A 24,854-nucleotide genomic window follows, 5' to 3' on the forward strand; every position below is an offset into this window, starting at 1 on the left:
GTTCTCCAATAAAAAATATTTAAAAAAAGAATATGAATAAACAGTTCACAGAATTGGAAGCCCGTAAGTGGATGAAAAGCAACTTGGCCGTACTAGTTATCAGGGAAATGCAAATCCAAATAAGGAGAAGCAACTTTATACAACATCTGGCAATATCAGGATTTGGCAAAGATGGAGAAACAGGAAAACCCAACACTGCTGGTGGGAGTGTAATTGTTACAACTACTTTGGAAAACAGGTTGGCAGGATCTAGTACAATTGAAAATGCACATTTCCTTCGACCCAGTGATTCCTCTTCTGGTTGTATTTCCAGAGAAAGTCTCATGGATGTGCACAAGGAGATAGGTATCAGGAGGCTCACTGAGGCCTTGTTTGTGATAGTGAAAAATAAGATACAACCTCCTACTTGTCCATCAGGAAGACAGTGGATGAACATAATGTTAGAATATGAGAATACTATAAAGTAGATTTATATCTGCATACATCAACAATAGCTAGAAGTAAAAAATCATAAAGTAGGATATAAAACATGATATCCAGAAGGTAAAAATATTTTTAAAAGAAAGATGAAAAACTTTGTATATAGAAAATAAAATTTTATCCCAAGGTTCTTCTGAATTAAAAAAAAGAAAAGAAAATTTTATTTATTTATTTTCAGAGATAGGGCCTCACTCTGTTGCCCAGGCTGGAATGCAGTGGTGCAATCATAGCTCCCTGCAGCCTCAAATTCACTCCTGAGCTCAAATGAGCCTCCTGCCTTGGCCTCCCAAGTAGCTGGAACTATAGCCGAGTGCCACCACACCCAGCTATTTTTTTTTATTTTTTTTGTAGAGATGGGGTCTCACCATGTTGCCCAAGCTGGAAGTTTTTTTTAAAAAAGCAAGATGCAAAACTTTGTATATTGAAAGCTAAACTAAAATGACCACCACACATAAAACAAAACTCTATTGCTTATGGATATATATATATATGTAACATATAAAAATGGGCTGGAAGGAACCAAATTAATATCTATGAAGAAGCAGTCAACTGTAATTGAAATGTTTAGTAAGAAGAGAGGGTGCAAGCAAATATGACAATATGTTAATTGTCAGTTTGTGGTTGTGTGAGCTTGGGTGTTATAGTTCTCTGTGGTTTTTAGAACATTTTAATTTCTTAAGAAAAACACAAAATGCCAAGGCAAAAGTAAGACAGCTTACAAATCGGAACATTGACCTTATTAAATTCCCCTGACAGCTAATTTTAGGACTTTTCACTGATCACACCTATCTTTGTTTTTTTCCAGCATTCATTTTATTCCTCAGCAGTGGCCTCTTAGAGGACCCTGTCCTCCACCTGTCTCATCTGCTTGTCATTAGGATGAAGGATGACAGCATATGCCACTTCCCCTCTGGGTGATTTATCCAGTTCTAGCTTTCAGATGTAAACAAGTACAGACAGAGACTGTGGTTTCAAAAGCACCTGACCAAGCTATCCATCCTTTTGAAGTGTTCATTTGGATTAAATTTGGATATCATCTTGATATCCACACACCATCTCTTTGTGCAGATTCTAAAATTTATAAATCTTGGATGGTAGGGGTTGCTATCAGGAAAAAGGAGGCGTAAGCTCATTGATTTTTTTTGTTGTTGTTTATGTTGTTAATAAAATAGGATGTAAGGTGCCTTAGAATGCCAATTCTGGCATAACTACACAGCAGGGAAAAGCCAGATGAAACCGGGAAGAGGAATCAAGCCAGGTACTGATGGGTAGAGTGAGTCGGGGCCCTTTCCTTGCCAGGCAATAACCAAAAGGTTCTTGGACAGCAAGGGAGTAGGAGCAATGCCCATTGTGAAAAGAGGGAAAAGGAAAGGAGGATTGTCTTGGAGAATAGAAGAACAAATCCACGGAAGGCTTAGCGAAAAAAGAAAGAAAACAGAAATCTGTAGACACCTTATTACTTATATCACAAACTGGGATGATTTCCAGTGTTAAATCTCAGCCCCTGGGATGTAACTGTGTGGTGGGAACTTTTCCCTGTTAACCCAGGTATATCTGTCCCATGCCACCGGCACCAGGTTATATATGTAATGTGTCATGGTACACGTATACGTGCATTGTCGTGTGGTCCAGGGCCCTCTAGAGGGTGAAAGAGGGTGCTATTAGTAATTAAGTGAGACAATAAGCCTAAAGCAGGACTGTCCTAGGGGAACTTCCCAGTCACCCTGGTGAGTACTGGTCACCGTAGTGACCACATGCTTTTACAGGAGGAGGAGTACTTGGAGCTGGATGGTGATCAGAAATGTCTACCTGGCTTCTTGGCCTGGCCCCCAACCCCTGCACAGCCTAACCCAGCCTCTCCTGTCTTGTAAGAATTCTCTGCCCTGCCAGAACACCCCACACCGTGCTCTCGGGCATTTCCGGGTCCTCGCCTTGCTCCCAGGCTCTCCCTCCCTGGGGTAGCTTTCTTCCTCTGCCTCGTCTGTCTGAACATGACTCATCTTTCCAGCCCCAACATGCTGGCTCATCCCGGCTTGGCTTGGCTTTTGCCTCCTGGCCCTTGGCCCCTATCACTGGGCTGAGCCCTATGTGTTGGATAGTAAATGCTCCATAATTATTGACTGTGAAAGGCAGAGACAACTGAACCACTTTAGAAGGCTGGTCCTCACTTCCTTGCAGGAGTGGTCTCCAGGGGCAGCTGGCAGAGGCAGACACACAGCACTGAGCAACCGGGATGGACACCTCATATTTCCCTAACAGTGTGGGACACCACAGGACATCCTGGCTGCCTTCAGGATGTTGCATGATCTCTAGGAGCTTCAACTGAAACCTTCAGGAAAGATGACTTTCTTATGCCACAACTATGAAAAATGTTTAGACCAGCCATTGTCTAAAAGAAATAGAATGAGAGTTATATATGTCATTAAAAATTTTCCAGTAACTACATTCAAAAACATAAAACAAACTATTAATTTTAAGAATATATTTTATTTAACCCAAGAGATCTAATATATTTCCATTTCAGCATGTAATCGATGTTTTTAAATTATCAAGAGATATACATTAATTTTCCATATTAAGTCTTTGAAATCTGGTGTGATTTTAGGCTTATGTCTCCATCCAAGTTCATAGACACTTTGAATTTCTATAGAGGGACAACAGGTTAAGACCCCTGATACATGCAAGTAAGATGTTCTTGTTATGAGCAGACAAATGTCAAAACCCCAAGATGGTGGGGACAGCTTCCGAAACCAGCTGCTTCTGCCCATTGCCGGTCACCTGGGAAGAGTAAGTGTGTTGAACTTAAAAGAGACATCATCTGCTCTTGGCGCCTTCTGATATTTTTGATTGTGTGTTCCAGCATTGGAATGTGCTTTGTCTTGCAGACAGCAATAACCTAAACATCGAACAAAATGACTCCTGGGCCTTTGAGAACTTCTGGCTTGACCCTTCTGTGAGAGGCCAATCAGAGACTAAAGAAGAAGATGACGGACTTCGCAAATCCCTGGACAGATTCTATGAAACGTTTGGCCATCTGCAGCCAGCCTCTGCATCTGGCAGAGGGAATCCACTCTCTGCATCTGTCTGCCAGTGCCTGTCTCAGAAAATCTCTCAACTAACAGGCCAGGAGAGCCAAGTGTATGCTCTCCGCAGTTTTCAAATGGCCCGAGTCATCTTCAACCTGGACGGCTGCTCGGTCTTGCGGAGGCATTCCAGGGACACCCGCTTCTACCCACTGGAGGAAGGATCTTTGTCTCTGGATGATGAAGAGCCAATTCCAGGACTTTCAAAAGATATTATTAATTTCCTCTTGCAGCAGAATGTGATGGAAGACCCATAGCTGGCACCTGGTGGTGCGGGCAGGCAGTATTGGAGGTGTAGCATATGGCAGCCGCTGCTGGGAGGCCACCAGGTCCCCCAGGGTCTCTTGCCAGCTCTGTGTGCCCAGTCCCAGCTAAGTGTTTTGTGGTTAAAGGCTGGCACCTGTGACCTGGTATTGAAGCCAGTCCACCCATACGGAGAGCCAGCAGGATCTGAGAATTTGGTGTCCCTGTGGCCACCCCACCGCCAGCTCCCCTTGGCCATGGCCACTGACTGACTGGGTTAGGAGTCAAAGCCCAGCTTGCTTGCCTCAAGGAAAGACATACCCTGAAGTGTAATTTATGCTCCAGAGCTCCCCCCCTCCCCCATCAGGCTGAGACTGGGACTTTACATGAAGTCACACCCTTGCTGGGCTTCATTCTTTCCCCATCCTCCTCCCGTTCAGTCACTGGTGTGTCCAGGAGCCTTTCCTTAATAAACCTCTTCTATCTGAACCCTTCACTCAGAGCATCCTTCTGGGAGAACCCGACCTACGATAACAGGTTTTTGTGAAATGAGGTTTGGGAAGGGTACGGAGCTGAATCAGGTAAAAGAATGACACGAAGTTGTAAAACTGAGGCCCAGGGATTGAGAAGGTATGTTCTAAAATAATATAAAGATTTATATGTGGTTCCAAAAAGTACATCACATCTTAATCATACCCCTGCCCCCTCTCTAATGCCAGAATTCCCCATTTAATCATACTAACTTGGTGCGGAAGGAACATTTGAACCACCTAAAATAACAGCTAAAAATTCACAATTTTTTTTTTAAAAAGTCTCTTTGTCTCCATCAGACTGCAAATGTGAAAGATGAGAAGAAAGCAAATGTGCACTACCCACCAAAGTGTGTGTAAACACAATACACAATGATGATACGGTAGGTTGACGCAATGCGGACTTGTCCATTTATGGGTGAAGAGAATAAGAAATCCTTTACCCAGGTGGGGTCTTCCTTCCTCTTGTTATTTTTATCTTCTGCCTGCCTGCTGCCAGCACTCTGTGTCACCCTTTGAGTAGTTGGCCCCTCGCCCCTTGCCTTGGTCCTTGCTCCAACACCCTGGGCTCTCAACTGCAAACGCTTGTCCAGATTGGGGCCTCTCTGCCACCCTGTCCCCATCCTCCAGGCCTGAGCCCTGCCTTGACAGGGAGCTCTTTAAATAGCCGGTGCAGGCTTGCACTGGCAGATGCTCAGCTCTGTGGGTCGTGTCCTGAACCCCGGTTTGAGACTCTGTTGGTGGAATGACATCACCTGGCACCAGGCTCTCCGAAAATAAAATTGGAAACCGTGTGCTAATCCCTACCTGGCCAGTCCTCCAAACAAATTACATGGGCTGAAGGGGTTATTTTGCTTGTTTGGGGGAACAACAAGAGAAGCTGGCAGCCCTGTGCAATTCCATTTTGAGAAACTTGAGGTGAAATTTAATTGGCCTAAGACCCCAAAAGCTTCCCGGAAAACAGATCATGCAAATGGGTCAGCCTAAAAATGAACATTAAGAGTGAGCGTGCCCTCTCAGGAAGGTCGCTTGGGGACTCTTGGACAGAGAGAGGCACCTTTTAAAGGTTAAGAATCACATACTCAGGCTTCCAGTGCGGGAAGATCCGAGGTAAGAAACAGGGCTCCAAAATGAAATGTAGAGGCGCCCCTGGAAGGAGACCCCGATGTAGGAAACGGGAAATGAGAAGGTCTTTGAGAGACACTTGGGAAAACAAGACTTCCAGGTTTTCCTCTGACAAGCAATCATCTGCATCTTTCTCCGTGGGTGTCGCCTATTCAACTGACCCCCAAGTAATTATGAAACCAATGGGACTTGTAATTTAAAATCTGACAACTAAAATTGAAGGTTGCTAGTTTTATTGTTTTTCTAATGTGAAGTCTATTAATAGATAACCTTGAAGAATGCTGTCATTCTCGGTATTATCCAGTCACTGAAATATCTGCACCTAGTCTCCATGGCTACCAACAGAATGAAACTGGATTTATTCTGTTATTTTATACGGTTTGTAAAGGGCAAAAAAATACAAGCTATTTGAATCTCCATATTGAGAAGCAGTAGCTTCTGTTTCGTGGCGAGATTTTAGCACCAGAAATTTTGTAACCCTCATTAATGTTAGTGCTGAGGGTGCTCTCTGCCAGAGGTGAAGTCTGAAGGCAGAGGATTTAGAAGTCTGAAAACCAGAATCACCTTAGGATAAAAGAGTGTGGTGTGTGTTTACTTGTATTTGAGTAAGTGTTTCTGACAGGTCAGTACAAGATATTTGGTTCCCTGCATCCTCGCTCCTTAATTTGATCTCTGTGAGGTTAGGATGGCATTTTCCGTTTATTTCTGTGAACCTGTAATAAAGACTGAGAGATAAGGATACTGAAGCTCAGTCTTTAGCATTATTGCCTAATTCTGCCCTGCAGATAAATTCACCAACATCCTACCATCCCATGAATGTTATGACTGGCTTATGATATCATCTGTGGCCCTTTCCAGACCTCCTGGGGTCTTTGAGAGGATGGATTTGCCTGCAGAGACATCAGAACTGTAAAGAAGAGAACTGCTGCCAGTGTTTTAAATTTGCATGCCATTATTCATTTTGTTAGTCTATTTCTTTGCATAACCTATGTACAGGCACGTGTAACAGATCTTATTACCAGTAGTTAGCACAAAACAATACACTTCTACTTTGAAAACTTTTTATTGGATTATAATATTGATAATTAGAACAGTGCATATATCATATAAGTGAACATCTCAGTGATTTTCACAAACTGAACAAACCCCCCTGTGCAACCAGCATCCCAATCAAGCAACAGATATTACTAGCCCTGCCCAAGCAGCTGCTTCTAAGTGGAGATTTTCATCTGGACAACTGATGAGAACAGTTTGCTCTGACCAATGTTTCTCAAGCTACTGGTAGCATATAAAATAATTTTAGATGCTACATGGACAAACAATGTTTATTTTAATTGCTTATTCAGTTTAATATGTTAGGAAAATATTACTACATCTAATCCATGCTTTCACATATATTACATAAGACAAGTGCATCATAAGTATTTGAGATGTAAAACTGGACTGAATGAAAAAATTAAATTAATAACAGTGCAGGTGATGTAGAGATATGTCAAAAATTACAAAAGTTGTATTGAAAATGACTGAAGTTTGGACTTCAGTGGGATAAATAATCCATCCTACCCTGTCAGTCTCCCACCATCTCTCTCCTACAACACTGCAAGAAACTTCCGTCAGTTCAACCTGTATCTATCCACCTTTGCCTCTCTTACCATGCACCATAATGCAAATTCTTTTAAAAAGCTAAACATGCACGAATGGCCAGGAAATTAAAAAGAAAGGACTGGGCTTATCAAATGTGAAAATATGTTTAATGTTACAGTAATTAAAGCAGCAACAAAACAGAAATAGAAAAAGGAAGCATTCAGTCCATAAATAGATACACATGCATGTGAAAATTGAGTATATGATGAAGGCAGCATTTCAGATCCACAAGGAAAAGGTAGAGTTTTTAGCAGGTGGTCTTCAAGTCATTGGCCCCCCACATCCGGGGAGAGAGAGTAAAAGGCTGGATTCCCACCCCACTTCTAATATCAAAATGAATACATGATGAATTAAAAAATTTCAACGTAAAAAAATATAATCATAAAAATGCTAGAATAAAATCCAGGTGATGTAGACACATAAATAGAGATATCTAGATATCTTGGAATAGGGAAGATTTTTCTAAGACTGGTATAAAACCTGAAAATCATAAAGGACAAATTTGATGAAAATGACTGCCTAACCATAAACAAGATCAAAATTAGAAAAAATACTTGGAACACACCCAACAGAAAGACTTTTCCTTCAACAAACAGAATTCATAGAAATCATTAGAAAAACAACCAAATAGAAAAATTGACAAAAAACATGAACAGGTACTTAAGAAAAAAAAAAATATATATATATATATATTATACAAATGGCTAATAAACGTGAAATCATGTACAACTACATTCAAACATAAAAACTGCAATTGAGAACACCAATAAGATACCCTTTGTTATTTTTTGTTTGTTTTTGTTTCTTGATTTTTGTATTTTGGAGGACAGTAAAAAGTTGGAAGGAATGTAGCGTTGGGCAGGATGCAGGGAGACACGTGCTCTGATTGACTATCAGGGGGAAGGTAAATTGGGGTAGCCTCTGGGGTAGACTGAGCACCTACTACAGCTGGGGCTACAGTGGTGAACCAGACCTGGAAGGTCTCCCACTAGTGAGGGGTGACAAAAACAAGGTCATTTCAAATAGTGAGAAGTGCTCTGGGATAGTAAAGGATGATGTGGTAGTGCCTGGGGTGGGCGCTCTGGACTGGGTGGTCTGAGGAAGACTCTGAAGAAGGGGCATTTGAGCTGAAAGCTGCAGATGTCACAAGAACCAGCCACACAAAGACTGTCGCATCCAGGCAGAGGGAACAGCATGTGCAAAGTTAGTGCAAAGCTCAGCTTGGAATGAGCTTGAAGTGTCTGGACAGAAGGGAGTCCCGAGTGGCTGAAGCACAGTCCACAGAGGGCAGAGTGGGAGATGAATTTCAGAAGCAGGCTGTGGCCTTTTAGGCTAGGGTAAGGAGTTGCAATATTATTCTAAGGACAATGGGAAGTGACTTGAGGATTTTAAGCAAGAGAATAAGGGAGATAGAATGCGATATTCATGGAAATGTAGTCTGTGTTAAGCATAACATTTTAAATGCCGGTAAAGGATGAATTACCTAAATATTCAATAAATGGTAGGATCCCCACTTCAAATTATACACACAAAAAATTCCAGATGGATTAAGAATCTAAATGCAAAAAAATAGCACTATAAAAGTTACAGATGACAATATAGGTGTTTATATAATCTTTGCATGAAGAAGGCCTTCCTAAAACAGATGGCAATGTGAAACAATAAAAGAAAAGATTGACAGTTTTGACTACATAAAAATGTAAAACTCAGAGTGAAAGATACCATAAATATGTGGTAATGGTATTGTGATTTTGTGAGAAAATGTCCTTATTTTTTTAGAGATGAATATGGAAGTATTTAGGGTAAAATGTCTTAATGTCTGTAATTTACTTTAAAATACTTCAACAGAAACAAGATGAAACAGATATGACAAAATGTTAACAAGTTACCAAATCTAGGTGATGAGTATATGGAGGTTCACAGTTCTTTCTACTTTTCTATGTATGAAATTTTTGTAACAAAAATATATTTTTGCCCTGTAGTACCAGCTACTCAGGAGGCCAAGGTGGGAGGATTGCTTGAGCCCAGGAGTTCAAGGCCAGCCTGGACAACATAGGAAAACCTTGCCTCTAAATGAATGAATGAATGAAAGAAAAACAACGTTGAAAGACAAGAGTCAGACTAGGGAAAAAAATTTTCTCCAAACATTAACAAACAAGAGTTTAATATCATAATATATGAAGAGCTTTGGTAAATAAACGCTAAAATGGCAAAGAAATAGAAAAATGAACTAAGAGTACGGAACAGGCATTTCACAGCAGAAATGCAAATTGTCAATAAATATGAACAAGTGTTCAACCTATGTCATAAAGAAATGGAGTTTTTAAAAGGTGTCACCATTTTTAATTTTATATGGCTGGCAAAAAAATTGAAAAATTCAGTCCTATCTAGTGTGGACAAAAACATGGGGACATGGGCATTCTAATAGGAACACATGCATCACCTTTGTAATTAAATAAATAGCTGAAAAATTAAAAATATAGACTGACCTTGCCATGTACAGCTTCCCATGCTTCTCTCATTGCTGTTGGGTTAGCAGCAGCCTCTGCCCACAAGCCACCTCCTAAAACAACATGTTTTTATTTGTTAGAGACACACACTGAAGGATGTAAGGGTAAAATATCTTAATATCTCTAATTTACTTTAAAATACTACAATAGAAACAAAATGAAGCAGACATAACTTCTGTTTGCACGTTGGTTTTTGGACATCCCAATAAATGACAAACCACCTCTCTTTTTGCTGCATTTTGATTCAAAATGCTTGTTGATTCCTTTTCCTCTCTCTATTCCTGTTCCCTCAGGCCACCGTGCAGTGCCTGGCTCTCTGAGTTTCTGCTTTCTTCTCTAGGAGAAGGTTGCCTTCGCTATGCGTGTGAGAACTCAGTCCTCACCAGCAAGGTCACATGCAGAGATGGCCCCTTTGGGATAGATGATTCTCTTGGCAAATATGCTGGGGACTAGACCAGGCCTCTTTGCTTGTTTGAAACCCACAGGCCTTATTCTCTCATTGCTTTTTTCTTAAATCCCTGAGAGCTGTGCATCAGAGATAGCAGTTTTACCAGCAACTGAACCGAGAATTCTCCAAATCCTTCCAAGTGAATCCTTTCCATCTGCTGTCTCAGTGGGTGATGCATTCGCAGAGGACACAAGATTTAGCATCTCTGCCCTCTCTGTTATGTTCTTCTCTGCTTTCTTCAGCATTTGCAGCTTAATGTCAGATGCCTTAAGCACACTTTATTATTTCATGAGAATGCGATGCATGTATATCAAACTGGGAAAGTTTTCTGGTTGCCTTTGCAAGCTCCTCCTGGGACCCTGATTGATTCTTGCCACACTGACTTTCTAGAAGGTGTGAGGACCATTGAGATGTCAGGTGTGCAATTGTCAAATGCTCTGGTTAGAATCCCCGGCGACAAGGACACAATAATGCCTGACCCTGCCCTGATTTTCACATTTTCTCCCTGCTGTCTTGTATCCTCAGTCCTTTTTTCTTCCCCCTTTTCCATCATGTTTACAGATCTCCTTTATCTTAAAGAAGAAATTGTATGCACATGCATACACCCAAACACACACACATCCCCCATGCACTAAAAAAAAAATTATTTGATCATAATTTGCTTCTGTCCAGCTCCTCTCTTCACTTTGCTCCTATCTTCTAGCCCTGGGAAATAGCTGGGACACAAAACGATGCTGGACTTTGGAGACAGAGAAGACCTAGGTTTGAGATCTGGCTCTGCCACTGTGCACCCTCAGGTAAATCACTCAACCTTTCTGGACCTGAGTGTCCTTATCTGGAAATTAGAGATAACAGGTGATTGCAATGTCTCAGAGTATGAGGCTCTCATAAGTCAATGACTGTTCAATACATATGTACACAAAATGTGCCTGGAAATGCTTTGTAAATTAAAGAGCACAGTGAAATTGTGAGGTGGCCCCATTTGTTCCATGCTCACTGGTGCCTTCTCCCTTTCTAATCTGGCCTCCACGGCCACTGCTCCTCGGTTAAAGTCCCTCTCAGCCATAACAGTGACTAACAATCATCTCCCTTGAAAATAAGGTCTTTCTTGGGCACCCTTCAAATCCCAGCAGGAACTTTTAAAAAGCCTTTGGTCTTACATATTTGGAGCATATTTGAAAAAGCAAAAGGTTGGCTGCAACAGAAATGCCCAACAGTAAGGGAGTGGTTAGATGAATTAGGACATATCCACAGTGTAGACTATTATGCAGCTGTAAAAAAAGAACAAGCAAATTTTTATTTATTGGAGACATAGAGATATCTCCAAAGTATATTATTAATATTAATGGGGGGGGGGAAGCAAAGGGAAAAACAGTATATCTAGTGCATTGCCATTCGTGTGGGGGTAAAAGGAGGGAAAAGAGAAATGTTTGTATATGCATAAAATATCTTTGGAGAGATACAAGAGTCCCGTGACTCTTGCTGCCTCTGTAGGGGAGAACTGGGTGGCTGAGGGGGAAGGGTGTATCCATTTTCTATTGCTAAGTGACAGACCGATGCAAAATGTCATGGCTGTGGTAGGCAGAACAGTGGCTCTGAAGGATGTCCACCTCCTAATCCCCGAAACCTGTGAATATGTTACCTGACGTGGCAAAAGGAACTTTACAGATGTGATTAAGTTAGGGACCCTGGGATGGGAAGATTAGCCTGGACTTTCTGGGCAGGCTCAGTATAATCACAAGGGTCCTTATAAAAGGGAGGCAGGAGGGTCAGAGAAAGAGAGAGAGATGTGGCCATGGAAGCAGCGGTCGGAATGGTGCCGTTGCTGCAAGGGTCCTCAGAAAAGACAAGGAATGGAGTCTCCCCAAAGCCTCCAGAAGGAACGCAGCCCTGCCAACGCCTTGATTTTCTCTGCCAGACCCATTTTTGGACTTCTGACCTCCAGAACATAAGATATGAATTTGTTGTTTTAAGCCACTAAATTTGTGGGAATGTATTACAGCAGCAATCAGAAACTTATACAGTGGCTTAAAACAACAGGCATGTGCTCAGAATCCCAAAGCTATTTCCACTTTCAGGAAAACATGGTATAGATTTGCTTTTCTTGGCTTCTTCCCTCGAAATATAACAAAATATCATGGAAAAAATTCAACAGGCAATCATAAAAGGACTCAGAAAGGTGGAAAGATAAAAGTGCACTGGCTAGGGACTTCAGGACTTGAAGAACACTACCACAGTGAGTTCCCCGGGTTTTCTTTTTACTTTCGCATAACCTGGGCACTAGCCAGCCTGAAACCACCAACAGGCATAGGAGAGAGAGAGGGGGGGAAGGGGGAAGGGAGGAAGGGAAGGAAGGAAGGAAGAAGAGAAAGAGAGAGAGAGAGAGAGTGTGTGTGTTCTGGTCCCTCTGGCTAAAGGATCAGGGAGGACAATCCCAGCAGGAATTTAGGGGGGAGACTCATACCCACTGACAGCAGTGGACCCAAACTACCGACAGCACCAGCAAAAATGAGTTTCCAACCCCTCCCCCACTCTACAGTCACAGACAGCCGCAGGCCAATCTGCCCACAGCAATGGCAACAGCAGAACCCAGGTGGGCTAACCCACCCCACACCCCACACCCACCAGCAGCCACGAATGAGCCCAAGCTGCCCACATCAGTGGTAACAGTGAAAGCCGGGCAGGCCAGGTCATCCACTGGCCCATACCAGGTGACCAGCAGATGGGCCCCTCCACCTGCACTAGCAGTCCCAGCAGGCCCAGCATCTTCCAGTCATTCATGCAGTGGCAGGTGACCTGGGGCATCCCCAGCACCTGCATAATGGTACCAGACAACCCAGAAAACTGCCTTCTGCCTCTGCAGGCACCACACATAAGGATCTAGTAGGAGCTTAAAAAGAGCCAGCAGAACAAAGCAGACCAGAATAGCATTGCAAGGGCTCAGAAAATGCAACTGTCATTAAAACTATAGTCCACAGAAATAGACAAAAACTGACACACTAAACCTAAATGGGGTTGCTGCCTGCTAAAATAGAAGATTTATGTAGGATCAAGAGTCTCCTAACATCATGTACAAAGTGTTCGGGATACAAATGAAAATCACTTGTCTACCAAGAACCAGGAAAATCACTACTTGAGTGGGAAAAGGCAATCAGCTGACACCGATAGTGAGATGAATCAGATGATGGAACAATCTGGCAAAGAGTTGAAAGCAACCACCACAAAATGGTTTCAACAGTAGTTATTATATGAAATCCTTTGAAACATATGGAAAAAATAGAAAACCTCAGGAAAGAAATAGAAGTTACAAAAAGAACCAGATGAAAACCATAGCATTGATAAGTGCAGCAACAAAAATAAAAAAACTCCCTGGATGGGCTCAATGGTAGAGTGGAGACAAACAACAGAATCACTGAACTTAAAGACAATTCAATTGGATTTATTCATTTTTGAGCAACAGAGAGAAAAGAGATTGTGGGAAGAGGGGAAGGACCAATGGGGCAATAACAAAGATCTCACATTCATGTCATCAGAATCTCAGAAAGAGTCAAGAAATGTTTTGAGGTTAAATAAGTATTCAAAGAAATAAGGTCTAAACATTTCCCAAATTTGATGGAAAAAACCCACAGATTCACAAGGCTAAATGAACCAGAAATGGGATAAATCTGAAGAAATCCTCACCAAAACACATCATAATTAAACTTCTGAAAACTGGAGAAAAATCTTAAGAGCAACCAGAGAGAAATGCATTACCTATAAGCAAATGCCAATTTGAATGAGAACAGATTTCTCATCTGAAGCCACAGAGGCCAGAATGAAGTGGCACAACATTTCCCAAGTGCTGAAAGAAAAGAACTGTCAACCGTGAATTCTATATCCAGTGAAACTATATTTTTGGTATGAAGGAGAAATAAGACAATTTGTTGCCAGCAGGCCTACCATTAAAGAATAGCTTAAAGGAAGCTCTCCAAACAGAAAGAAAATGACAAAATAAGGCTTGGAAGTTCAGAAAGGGAGGAAGAACAACAGAATGGGTAAAAATAGAAGTAAGTATAATAGAGTATTCCTCCTTATGAGTTTCTTATATCATATTTGACAGTTGAGGCAAAAATTATAAAAACATCTATTGTGGCGTTTAATGTATGCAGATCAAGTACTTGAGACAATTATACTTAAAAAGAGAAGCAGGTTATGATATTGTGATATAATAAGAAATGTGTATTTAGTCTCTACCTCTAGTTCCTGGGACAGAGCTGCTAAAACCCTGTAAATTCCTGAGCAATAGGGATGCTAAGTACATCATTTTTTCTAATATTTGGTCTTTGCCCTGGGTTTCTGATACAGACCTCCTAATCCCTTGGAATTTCCTAGGTGACAGGAGAGTCATTTGTTCTAATGAGGCAACTGTTGGTGTGGTCCTGGGTAAGGACTGGTGACCAGAAAGACCAGGCCATGATTAGAAACTTGGAACTTTCAGTCCCACTCCCCATTCTCTGGGAAGGGGAGAAGGGCTGGAGATTGAGTTAATAATAGATCATGCCTACATGATGCAGTCTCCATAAAAATCCTTGAGCCCTACAGGGTTTTGAGAGCTTCTGGATTGCTGAACACGTGGTGGTGCAGGGAAGATGGTGTGCCTGGACGGAGCATGGAAGTTCTGCACCCCTTCCCATATACTTTGCTCTACGTACCCCTTCATCTGGCTGTTCATCTCTGTTCTTTATCATATACTTTATAATAAACCAGTAGTGTGAGTGTTCCCTTGAGTTCTGTAAGCCATCCAGCAAATTATCAAACATGAAGGGGGAGTCAGAAACCCCATCTATAGCCAGAAGTATAGGTGACAATTTGGGACTTGAGATTGGTGTCTGATGCAAGGCAGTCTTGTGGGACTGAGCTCTTTACCTATGGGATCTGATGCTATCTCTAGGTGAATAATGTCAAGATTGAGTTAAATTATAGGACACCCCGTTGGTGTCTGCTGGGGAACTGCGTGGTGTAGGGAAAAACCTCCACATATGATCACAGAAATGTGTAGTGTGTTGAATATGAGAATGTGGTTGGAGAAAACAGAGTCAGTTTATTTTTTCCTACTGTACACACAGGTAAAGGGACCTAAATGGAGTTAGTGTTTCAATACTTCATTCCATGATAAAGAGTCAATATGGTAAACTGTGGTAAGATACATGTGGATATTTTAACACCTAGAGCAACCACTGTAAAAAAACTATACAAAATGATATATTCAAACACATATAAATAAAACAAAGTGAAATCCTTAAAAATGCTCAAATAACTCCCAGAAAGGCAAACAAAGAAAACAGATTAAAGAAATACTAAAATGGCAGACTTAAGTCCTGACATATCAATAATCACTATAAATGTAAATGATCTATTACAATACAGATCTTGTCAGAGTGGGTAAAAAAAACCATGAACCTACTATATGCTGTCTAAAAGAAACTCACTTCAAATATAACAACATAGGTTTAAGTTAAAGGGATGGAAAAATATATATTATGCTAACGTTAATTGTAATAATGCAGGAGTGACTACACTATAATATAAAATGAACTTCAAAGCAAAAGAAACATATCATATAATGATAAAACAACCAATCCACCAAGAAGCTGTAGCAATCTTAAACATATATGCACAAATAAGGGGGCTTCAACATCTCACTCTTAGCAATTGAGAGAACTCTTCACATAAAATTAGGAAATATACAGAAGAACTGAACAACACCATGATTCATTGGGGCACCATTTCTAAAATGACCTACTACAAAGGATGAGAGGATTTTCCAACTGTATCTCTTCATGGACATCTATCACTTGCATCTGCCCAAATACTTTTGAATACCTTTCCACATTCAGGTATTTCCCAGGCTTGGAAATACACCTGTCCCAGCTTCCCTTGCCATTGTGCTGCAGATACAGGACTTGGGTTCTACCAGCCACACACAAGTGTGAGACTCAGAAGTGACCTATGAAGACATAGGCAGGGCATTGGGGCATCCATTTTATTGGGGCTAGAGAAATTGATAGCAGTGTATTTCTGGGGTTAACAGGGGTGGCAACAGCTTCTTAACTGTGGCAGAGCTTAGTGAAGGTGAGGGGAGTGGTTTCCTGACCAAAGCTAAGGAAACCCAGCATAGGAGTCGGGGGCCACCCTATCTCCCTTATCATTCTAGTTCTGTGGTGTAGCTTGGGGAGTAGTTGCTGGAATCCCAGCCTAGAGCTTATTCCTCTCGCCCTTTCAACATTCTAGTGCATTTCTAGCAAATCTCTTTCTGCTTAAATTAGCTACAGTGGTAGGGAAACTAAGATATGCCTCCTCAAAATATGCTTCTTTGGCATATTTTGAGTTGGTTATTCAGAGAAGCTGCAGATAGGAATAGCTCTGAAAAGCTACCCTCTTGTAAAAGAAATTTACAGCTATCTACATTAGTAACAAACGGGATCTAGACAGAGGCTTTCCCTGAGGTCCCCTTATCCATATCTAGGAAAGAGTAACTCACAGGAAAAGAGACTAAAGGTCTGACACTTTTAAAGTTCTGACCGCAGGCTGCCATCTGTTCTTCCTGAGGAATTGCTACCTGAGGGACTTCATCTGCATAACAAGACAGCCTTTGCCCACCATAGCTTTCCTTCCCTTTCATTTTTGACTTAACAATATTTTCAATTTACGATGGGTTTTTCAGGATGTGATCCCACTTTAAACCGAGGAGCATCTATATAGCGTTTAGAACAGGACTTGGCATGAGTGGTTTTTTCCTTAAAAAAACAAAACTCTTACATCTGCCTTTTCTTTTCCTTCCCACTGCCACCACCTGTGTCGTTTGTCATTTTCATCTCCTTAAGGACCTCCTCAGGGTTCTCCCCCTTCCAGCCTCTTCCACGCACTGTGGCTACCACATTGATCTCCCTGATCGCTGAGGGGATTCCATCCATCCCCCACAGAAAGCTCCTTCAGGCCCACAGGATGAAGCACAACCCCAGGTCCACACTGATCTAACCGGGGTGTTCGCTCCACATTCCTCAGACCTGACCCTCCAAAACATTCCATCCCTTCTCCAGCCCCCATGGCTCTGCCCAACTACTCATTTGCATTTTTAATCCTACACAGCAGGACCGTCCTTTCACTGCTCATATGTGTATGTCTTCCTTCCCTGAATAGACAGAAAGTTCCTGAAGGCCAGAAAGTTTATACTACCCAGGCCAGGCATGGACCAGTGCTGGGTAAATACTGACCAAGACATGAATTTGTTATGTATTTACGTCTCCTGTTCAGCCTCCTAGTGGAGCCAGCTTGACAATTTCCTTCCCTTTCCTGCAACTGAAACTGTATAATTTTAAAACCAAAAGCAAAGGGCCAGAGTGGGAGGCGAGTTTGTACCTTCTGAGAGACATCATGGCCGAAGGAAGAGCCCAATTGCAGGCATGAGAGGCAACAGCACTGCTATTAACAAGCAGGACGTCCAGTGAGGCTCACATAACTCCCTCGGACCTCATTTCCGTGTCTGCAAAATGAGGGCATAACAAAGCTCCAAGTCCCCCTTAGGCTTAAACATTCTTTGCCAAATCTCTAAGAGGGTGGATCCGGGAAACTAATTTTCCAATTGCGCAGTGTGGAGTTATTGCATGAGGAATTAAACTGCTGTCCATAACAATTCATTTCCTGAGTTTAGTTTATTATCAACCAATGTTTACCAAGCACCATTTACTCCACAGTACTGTGGGTTGAGTGCTATAGAGACAGAGAAGTGGAATCTCACAGGATTCATGGCCTTAAGGACTTTATTTTACGATCAGGGTTTATTATATAATAAAAGCTCACCAAGCTCATGATCCAGCACATTACTTTGTTTGCTTACCTAAGACTTCTTTTGTAAAACAAAGTTTTATTTGACTCATTTCATATAATCCTTACGTGAGCTACATGTTGTGTGTCATTTCTATGTTATTTGAAATACACACGCACACATACTGTATGTTTTCATATAACTATATCCATTTAAAATGTCTCCTCCATTGACAGGCTGATTTTGAAAACTTTTGGATATACCAAATAATGTGGATTTTCAAACATTTTCAAAAGTGGAGAGAACTGTACTATGAACCCCATGTGCTGATGACCTAGCTTCCACAGCCATCAGCTTTCTGCCATTCTCTTTAACACTCTCCCCCATCACCCTGCTTGGTGTGTGTGTTGGGGAGGGGGCAGTTAAAGCATTGCTTCTCAAGCTGTCGGTGGCAAAGGGCCCTTTTCTTTGATTTCCAATCTGCCATGGACCAATACCAACACACAGCTCATGCCCAAGTCACACACAACTCACCAACCAGGTTCAACACCCAAACTGGGCTCTACCCTGGTTAGAGTCCACTAGTCACTCCTTAGATGCTATGGCCGTATCAAAATACTATAACCATTTCTAAACACTTGCTGTAAATTTCTGCACTTATTACAGGCCAGCAACACACAGTTTGGAAACTAGAACCAATCCCCAGACCGCACTTTGAGTAGTATCACACTAGAGTCTTATTTATTTTATTTATTTATTTATTTATTTATTTATTGAGACAGAGTCTCACTCTGTCACCCAAGCTAGAGTGCAATGGCATCATCATAGCTCACTGCAACCTCAAACACCTGGGCTGAAGCGATCCTCCTGCCTCAGCCTCCTGAGTAGCTGCGACTACAGCCGTGCTCCACAACACCTGGCTAATTTTTCTATTTTTAGCAGAGATGGGGTCTCGCTCTTGCTCAGGCTGGTCTCAAGCTCCTGGCCTCAAGCGATCCTCCTGCCTCGGCCTCCCAGAGTGCTAGGATTACAGGCGTGAGCCACCTCGCCCAGCCATGCTAGAGTCTTTTAAATCAAATCCAAGGCATTATGTTATTGCACCTGTAAATTCAGCATGTATCTCTATTAGATTAGGACGTTTTTTAAACAACCAGAACACAACTAATACTACCAAGAAAATCATCAACAATTCCTTAACATCATCTAATATTTAGTCCATGTTCAATTTTCCCCAATTGTCTCAAAAATGCCTTCTTACACTTGGTTTGTTTGAATCAGGATCTGAACGAGGATTTACTATTAGATTTGGTTGACATACTCGTAAGCCTCTTTCAAACTATAGTAGTCTCCCTCTCCCTTAAAAGCTGCTTTTGAACCACCCTCCAAATAGATTGGTTTATCATTCACTGTAAAAGTTTTCCTGACCCATAAAGTTTCAGGGGTTTTTTTTTCCTGCATTTGCTATGTGATTGTGGGAAAGCTTAAAAACAAATGACTCCTTCCCCCACAAAAGAACTCCGTGATCTGTGCATGTTACAACCACATTTTCTACTCCCCAGACTCGTTTTCAGGGCTCCAAAACTACTTAGATTACTGTGTACATAAAAGTGCCAGTCACTCTGTCTTATCATCTCTGATTCTCTTTGTCTCCAATGGGCCCATTCATAGAGCAGACATCTGCAAACATTATTAAATGAACCATGGAGGTTCTTGCTATTGACATGCCAAAGCAGTATTTACTAGGTCCATTCACTTCCTTGGGGACCTATACACACATATAGTGACTTGAAACAGTCAAGTGACTTGTTTTGGACCAGATCCATCTGTGGCCTGGACACAATGACATCTTTTTTCATACCCCTCCCCATTAGGGATGCAGAAACCCACGTAAATTTCACTGGCTAGCACTTCATGTAGAATCACAGAACAGGAAAATAACCTTAGCAACTAAGCAGGCAAGTCCCTGAAAAGGAAAGAGAGAAATGCCCCCACAGCTATCTAGATGCCCCGTGTTCAAGAGCCCAGGTCTCTGACCCCCAGAGGAGACTCTCTGTACTATGGGACATCAATTCAGGGTTCTGGGTTTCACACAACAGATGTGGATTGTGTGGCTCACTTTAATAAAAGGATAGTGGGTGGCTAACAGAATTGACCAGAAGGATGGATAACCAGGTTTTGAAATCAGGCAGAAGATGAGGGAGGCTGGGCAGCAGGGACACAGTCTAGGTCATGCTCCAGGGATGGTCTGGTTAGGACATCCCTAACTCTGGCCCTGCTGCCACTCTGGGTTGTTATCGCTGCAGCTGGGCACAGGAGCCAGACACCATTACTGCTATGGAATTCTAAACTGTCCCTGAGTCGAAATTAAAGTCCTGGGTGTGAGCATTTGATTTGCTGAGTGTGAATGATATGACTGTCCTCTAGTGGCCAGGGAATGGGGAAAGGGCATCCGGCTGGGCTCCTTTCTATAGTAGGAAGGGATCCTGCTTCCCTTCGTAATGCACATCGTAGAGGGAAGGGCATTAAGACGCTGAGTAACTCCGCACAGGCAAATGACCATTCCACCTTTCCACTTGAACTTCCATTAGCATATAGACACGGCCAACAGCAGTTATTTTGTTTCTATGAAATATGGAGGCATTTGCTATTACTTGCCAAAATGGGTTACATCCTCCAGGCAAATAGCACTATTCTAAGTGTGGGGTTTGCAAAGGCTTTACCCTCATTGAAGGGGAACCAGTTTCTTCCCCAGTCTTGGTAGTTCACTAATTGTCTCCTTCCTGGCCCAATTTCTGGGGGAAAACCAAAGACCAATCTGTCCACTTGACTTTTATTCAGATGCTCAGTGTGAGCACATTAGCTTCCAGCGGCATGGAAACTTCTTCTGCAAGGATTCCATTAGCGGTCAGATTTGCACTTAAGAGTATTCTATGCTGCTCCATATCAGACCGGGGCAGAGATGAACTGGAACGTAGATTTGTTGAGGCGACAGCTAGGATTCTGCCGCTGTTCTTTCAGTGTAGTTCTGATGGCTCTCCAATTCTGTAAGGGGAGGTGTTGTTGTGTGGTTAAGTAATATGAGGCCAGAGCTGACACTGTGACAGCTGTTCCCCAAGGCACAGAGTTTCTTTATTACTGGAAAAGATGCCCTTGAATTTTCTGGGCTGAGGTGAGGGCATTTGGCAGACCTGCCTTCTCCACTTTCTGACTGCCTGGATGGATTACAAGGTGGAGAATGATGAGCCAGAAAGACCTTCAGAGAATTTGTCCACTGCCTGTGTGTCTTAGTTCAGGTTTCCCTCAGAAATAGACTCGGAGGCACAGATTCAAGTGGAGGTAGTTTATTTGAGCGGGTGAGTGGAGACCTGAGACAGGGGAGGGAAGGAAGCCAGTAGGAGGTGCATTATCAAGCAAGTTACCACCATGGGCACCTGCAGCTTCATCGCAGAGTTATCCTGCACAAGGAATGAGGCAGCTGGGGTATGGAAACACCAGTTCCCAGCAGTCTTTGGTTGAAGGCTGCAACCGGGAGGGCACTGATTCTCCTGCACCGTTGGTCTGCTGTGTGCAAGAGCGAGCTGGCCCTGGCCACCAGGCAGAGCCCTCAGACAGAGGCAGATGCTGGCAGTTGGAAGTCAGGCGCTGTGCATAAAATGCTAAGACCCAAGAGGGTGTGGGCAGGACACCCACAGCATCCGATACACTGTGTTCACTCTCAGCCTCCAGACTTGTAGAAAAGCTCTGTTCCCTACTCATTCAAAGCCCAGCGTACAAGTTCCCAAAATCAATTCAGAGGTGCACATCCCCCACTACCCCCAAAAACCAAATTTCTAATTGGTACAGATCATGTATTTCACTATTTACTGCTCAGGAACTCTCCACCTATGTTACAGGGTCACTCTGTGGTTTAATCTTCTTTCAGCCCTGCTCAGGAACTCATTAGCAGCCCACAGACTCTGACCACAGCCCTGGGATGACTGAAAAAATGCTCACTGATTGACTGACTCCCACTTCCTTCCATTCAGCAAATGTCCTGAATGTTTGGAAATGCCACAGGTTACAGCCAGTGCTCTTTCAGCAGGTCCTTGTCAGCTTTGATGTTTTGGAGAGATTTACAATTTGCTAAACATGATGAGTCTTGGGTAGGTAGAGAACCATGATCCTGAGGGAACAGAATATTTCTTTTCTGGGTTCCTTCAGGACTACGGGCAGCATTTGCTTAAAACTCTGGGTCAGCCAGCTGTGAGTTGGCAATTTGGTGATGTCTGTGAAAGGCTGGGGTGTTGGCAAAAGCAAAAACACTTGCTCAGTTTTGTCTGGGGTATGAACATTCTACTAAGATTTGAATGAGTTAAAAACCATCTGAAGTTTTCCATGTGGTCTTATATTAATGAAAGGATACCATCAAGTCTGATGTCTTTCTGGTTTTCATCATTCATTTTTTTCTTTTTTTCAACCTGAGTATCAGCCTTTATAGAAACTGAGCTATCTCAAGAGCAGGTGTCTCTATCAAAAAGGAACTTAGCCAGGCAAGGTGGCGCACGTCTGTAGTCCCAGCTACTCGGGAGGCTGAGGCAAGAGGATTGCTTGAGCCCAGGAGTTTGAAGTTGCAGTGAGCTATGATGATGCCACTGCACTCTGGCTTGGGCAACAGAGTGAGACCCTGTCTCAAAAAAAAGAAAAAAAGAGCTACAATGATAGAGAAAGTGTGTGGTACTGCTCCAAGGAACAAATGGTCCAATGAAATGGAATGGATCCATATTCTAGAAGAGTCCAGGAACATATTCATGTGTATATGGACTCTAGATTTTTTTTTTTCAAAATGACATTGGAGGTTGGAAGGATGGTCACTTCAGTAAACATTCCCAGGACAATTTGGTGATGATATGGTAAAAAAATATGACTATACTATCTCATGCCATGTTTATTTTAAGCACTGGTTCCTTAGAAAAATATTGATTTTCCTCCTTCATCTTGCTTTGAGAGAATTCCTGAGAAATGCTTCTCCTGATGGCTTTTTTTCTCTGGTACATGGAGACCTAAATGTTAAAGGCAAAATCATAAAAAGTTTATAAAATAATGAAAAATTTTAAAAGAAGGCTAATTCTGAATGTGGTAAATGGCTACAGTCCAGGGGTGATTTTCCCCCCTTCAATCCAATTGATAATAATGAAAACATTTTTCTTACATCAGAATTTGTCTTGATGAGTAATAAACTCCGTCCAAGCCCAATTGGAGAAGCCCCAAGATGACATTAACATTGTTTAACTCCATGCTTTCCAAGGGATCAAGAAGAGAGGAAAATCACTGGAAAACTGAAATGCAGACGTTCCTGGAGGGTGGCAATTTTAAAAAATTATTGGCAGTCAGTGTATTTTACATAGTAGTCGGAATTCTTACACAATTTCAGCAGTAGAGGAAAAACTTCTCGCAGATCTGCATTCAAAGAAGGGCTCTCACTCAACAGCTTCTTTTTCGGTACTCACTACTTTACAGAGATTGTAAACAGACTCTTGTGCCCAAAATACTCTTTTTGCTTTGTTTTAACAGAATTTAAAATTTCAGAAAAATGCAAAAATACTATAAAATTCCCATATATCTTTTACCTCGATTCCCCAAATGTTAACATTTTGCCCCCACTTGCCTTAGCATCCTCTCTTTTCTCTATCTTTGTATTTTTTCCAAACATTTGTAAGTTATGCATATGATACCCTTTTATCTCTAGATATTATACATCAATGTGCATTTTCTAAAAACGAGGACATTCTCTTACATAATCACAGTAAAATTTTCAAAATCAGGAACTTAACACTAATATAACATGATTAAGTAATATATATATCTTATTTGAATTTGACCAGTCGTTCCACTAATATCCTTTTTAAGACTATTCTTTTAAATACTCTGTGGCTGTGGTCTTGGTGAAATAATTCCCAACCTTTTCAGGAAGATGTATCCATCCATTCAGCACACGCAAAAAGATTTTGAGCCTCATTAATTTTCAGGAAAAAGAAACTGAAAACCTCCTTTTAGCTTTGCTGCAAGACATCTTCATTCCCTGAATGAAGAGATTTCAAATGAAGTCTCACTCTGTTCCCCAAAGTCTGTGTTATCAGAGACGATTGTTCCTCTTCTGTGCCTGGTACTTGCCTGCTGCTTATTCTTGATTCCTCATCAGGCTGAGAATATCAATGTCAAAAATATTCTGCAAGACGTTTTCACCTTTTTCTCACACATAACAACAAAATCCTTTCCTGTCTCAATTTTAAAGCAAAAGAGTGTGCACAGGGCTTGTAGAATGCACTAGTTCTTACAAGCAGGTTATCCCACGACCCACCCCTGAGACTGTGGCTGTGTTGTAAATGAATAATTAAAACCCAAAGGATAACAACCTAAATAAATATCCATCAGAAAGGGGACTGGTTAAATAAATTCTATTATATCCATTCAATGTAATACAGTGCAGCCATTCAAAAGAAGATGCAGCTGTATATGTACCAAAATAAATTAAGCCTAAATCACAGAAAGTGGTTAAGTCCTGCTGACTGCAGAGAGGAATTGGGGAATTTGAGAAGCAGAGATAGAGGTGGAAGGGAGATTTCTATAGTAAACCCCTTTGTACAGTCGGATTTTTTTAGCCATATGTATATGTTATATATTCAGAGAGTCAGAAAGGGGTGTGGGGGGCGGAGAGAGAGAGAGAGGGAGTCATGAATAGTAGATATAATCATGGATAGGTAGATAGATACAAGGACCAAAAATTAGAAGGAACAGCAGTCCCATATTCTCTGGCTGCACCTTTTATTTTTAAAGCCATCACTCTCTTTTCCACTTTCCCTCAACGACCGTTCAGTCCTCTCTTGTTAGCAGGAGTCTTTTCCTCAGCTAGGTGGTGGAGACACAAACAGACTGAGTCATGCACACACTCTCAGCGGAACCATACGCATATACACGCAGCCTCAAACACGTTTTTAGATTTGGAGGTGT

At 41.9% G+C, this 24,854-nt stretch overlaps 1 protein-coding gene across 2 annotated transcripts in view; it reads left to right on the forward strand.

Moving 5' to 3' along the window:
- The window catches only part of SHLD1 (shieldin complex subunit 1), a 103,421-nt gene that overhangs the window by 73,894 nt on the left and 4,673 nt on the right, over positions 1-24,854 (forward strand). The window contains exon 3 of one of the 2 annotated variants that reach the window (XR_011236381.1): positions 3,366-4,719. Coding sequence is in view for 1 of the 2 variants with exons in the window: in XM_069495657.1 (XP_069351758.1) it covers positions 3,366-3,820 (455 nt within the window). In the remaining variant the exon portion in view is untranslated. Of the gene's footprint in view, positions 1-3,365; positions 4,923-24,854 lie in introns of those variants that run through there. The other variant, XM_069495657.1, reaches the window with a different exon arrangement.

Source organism: Eulemur rufifrons, chromosome 20 (genome assembly GCF_041146395.1).
Source record: "Eulemur rufifrons isolate Redbay chromosome 20, OSU_ERuf_1, whole genome shotgun sequence".
Taxonomy (NCBI): Eukaryota; Metazoa; Chordata; class Mammalia; order Primates; family Lemuridae; genus Eulemur; species Eulemur rufifrons.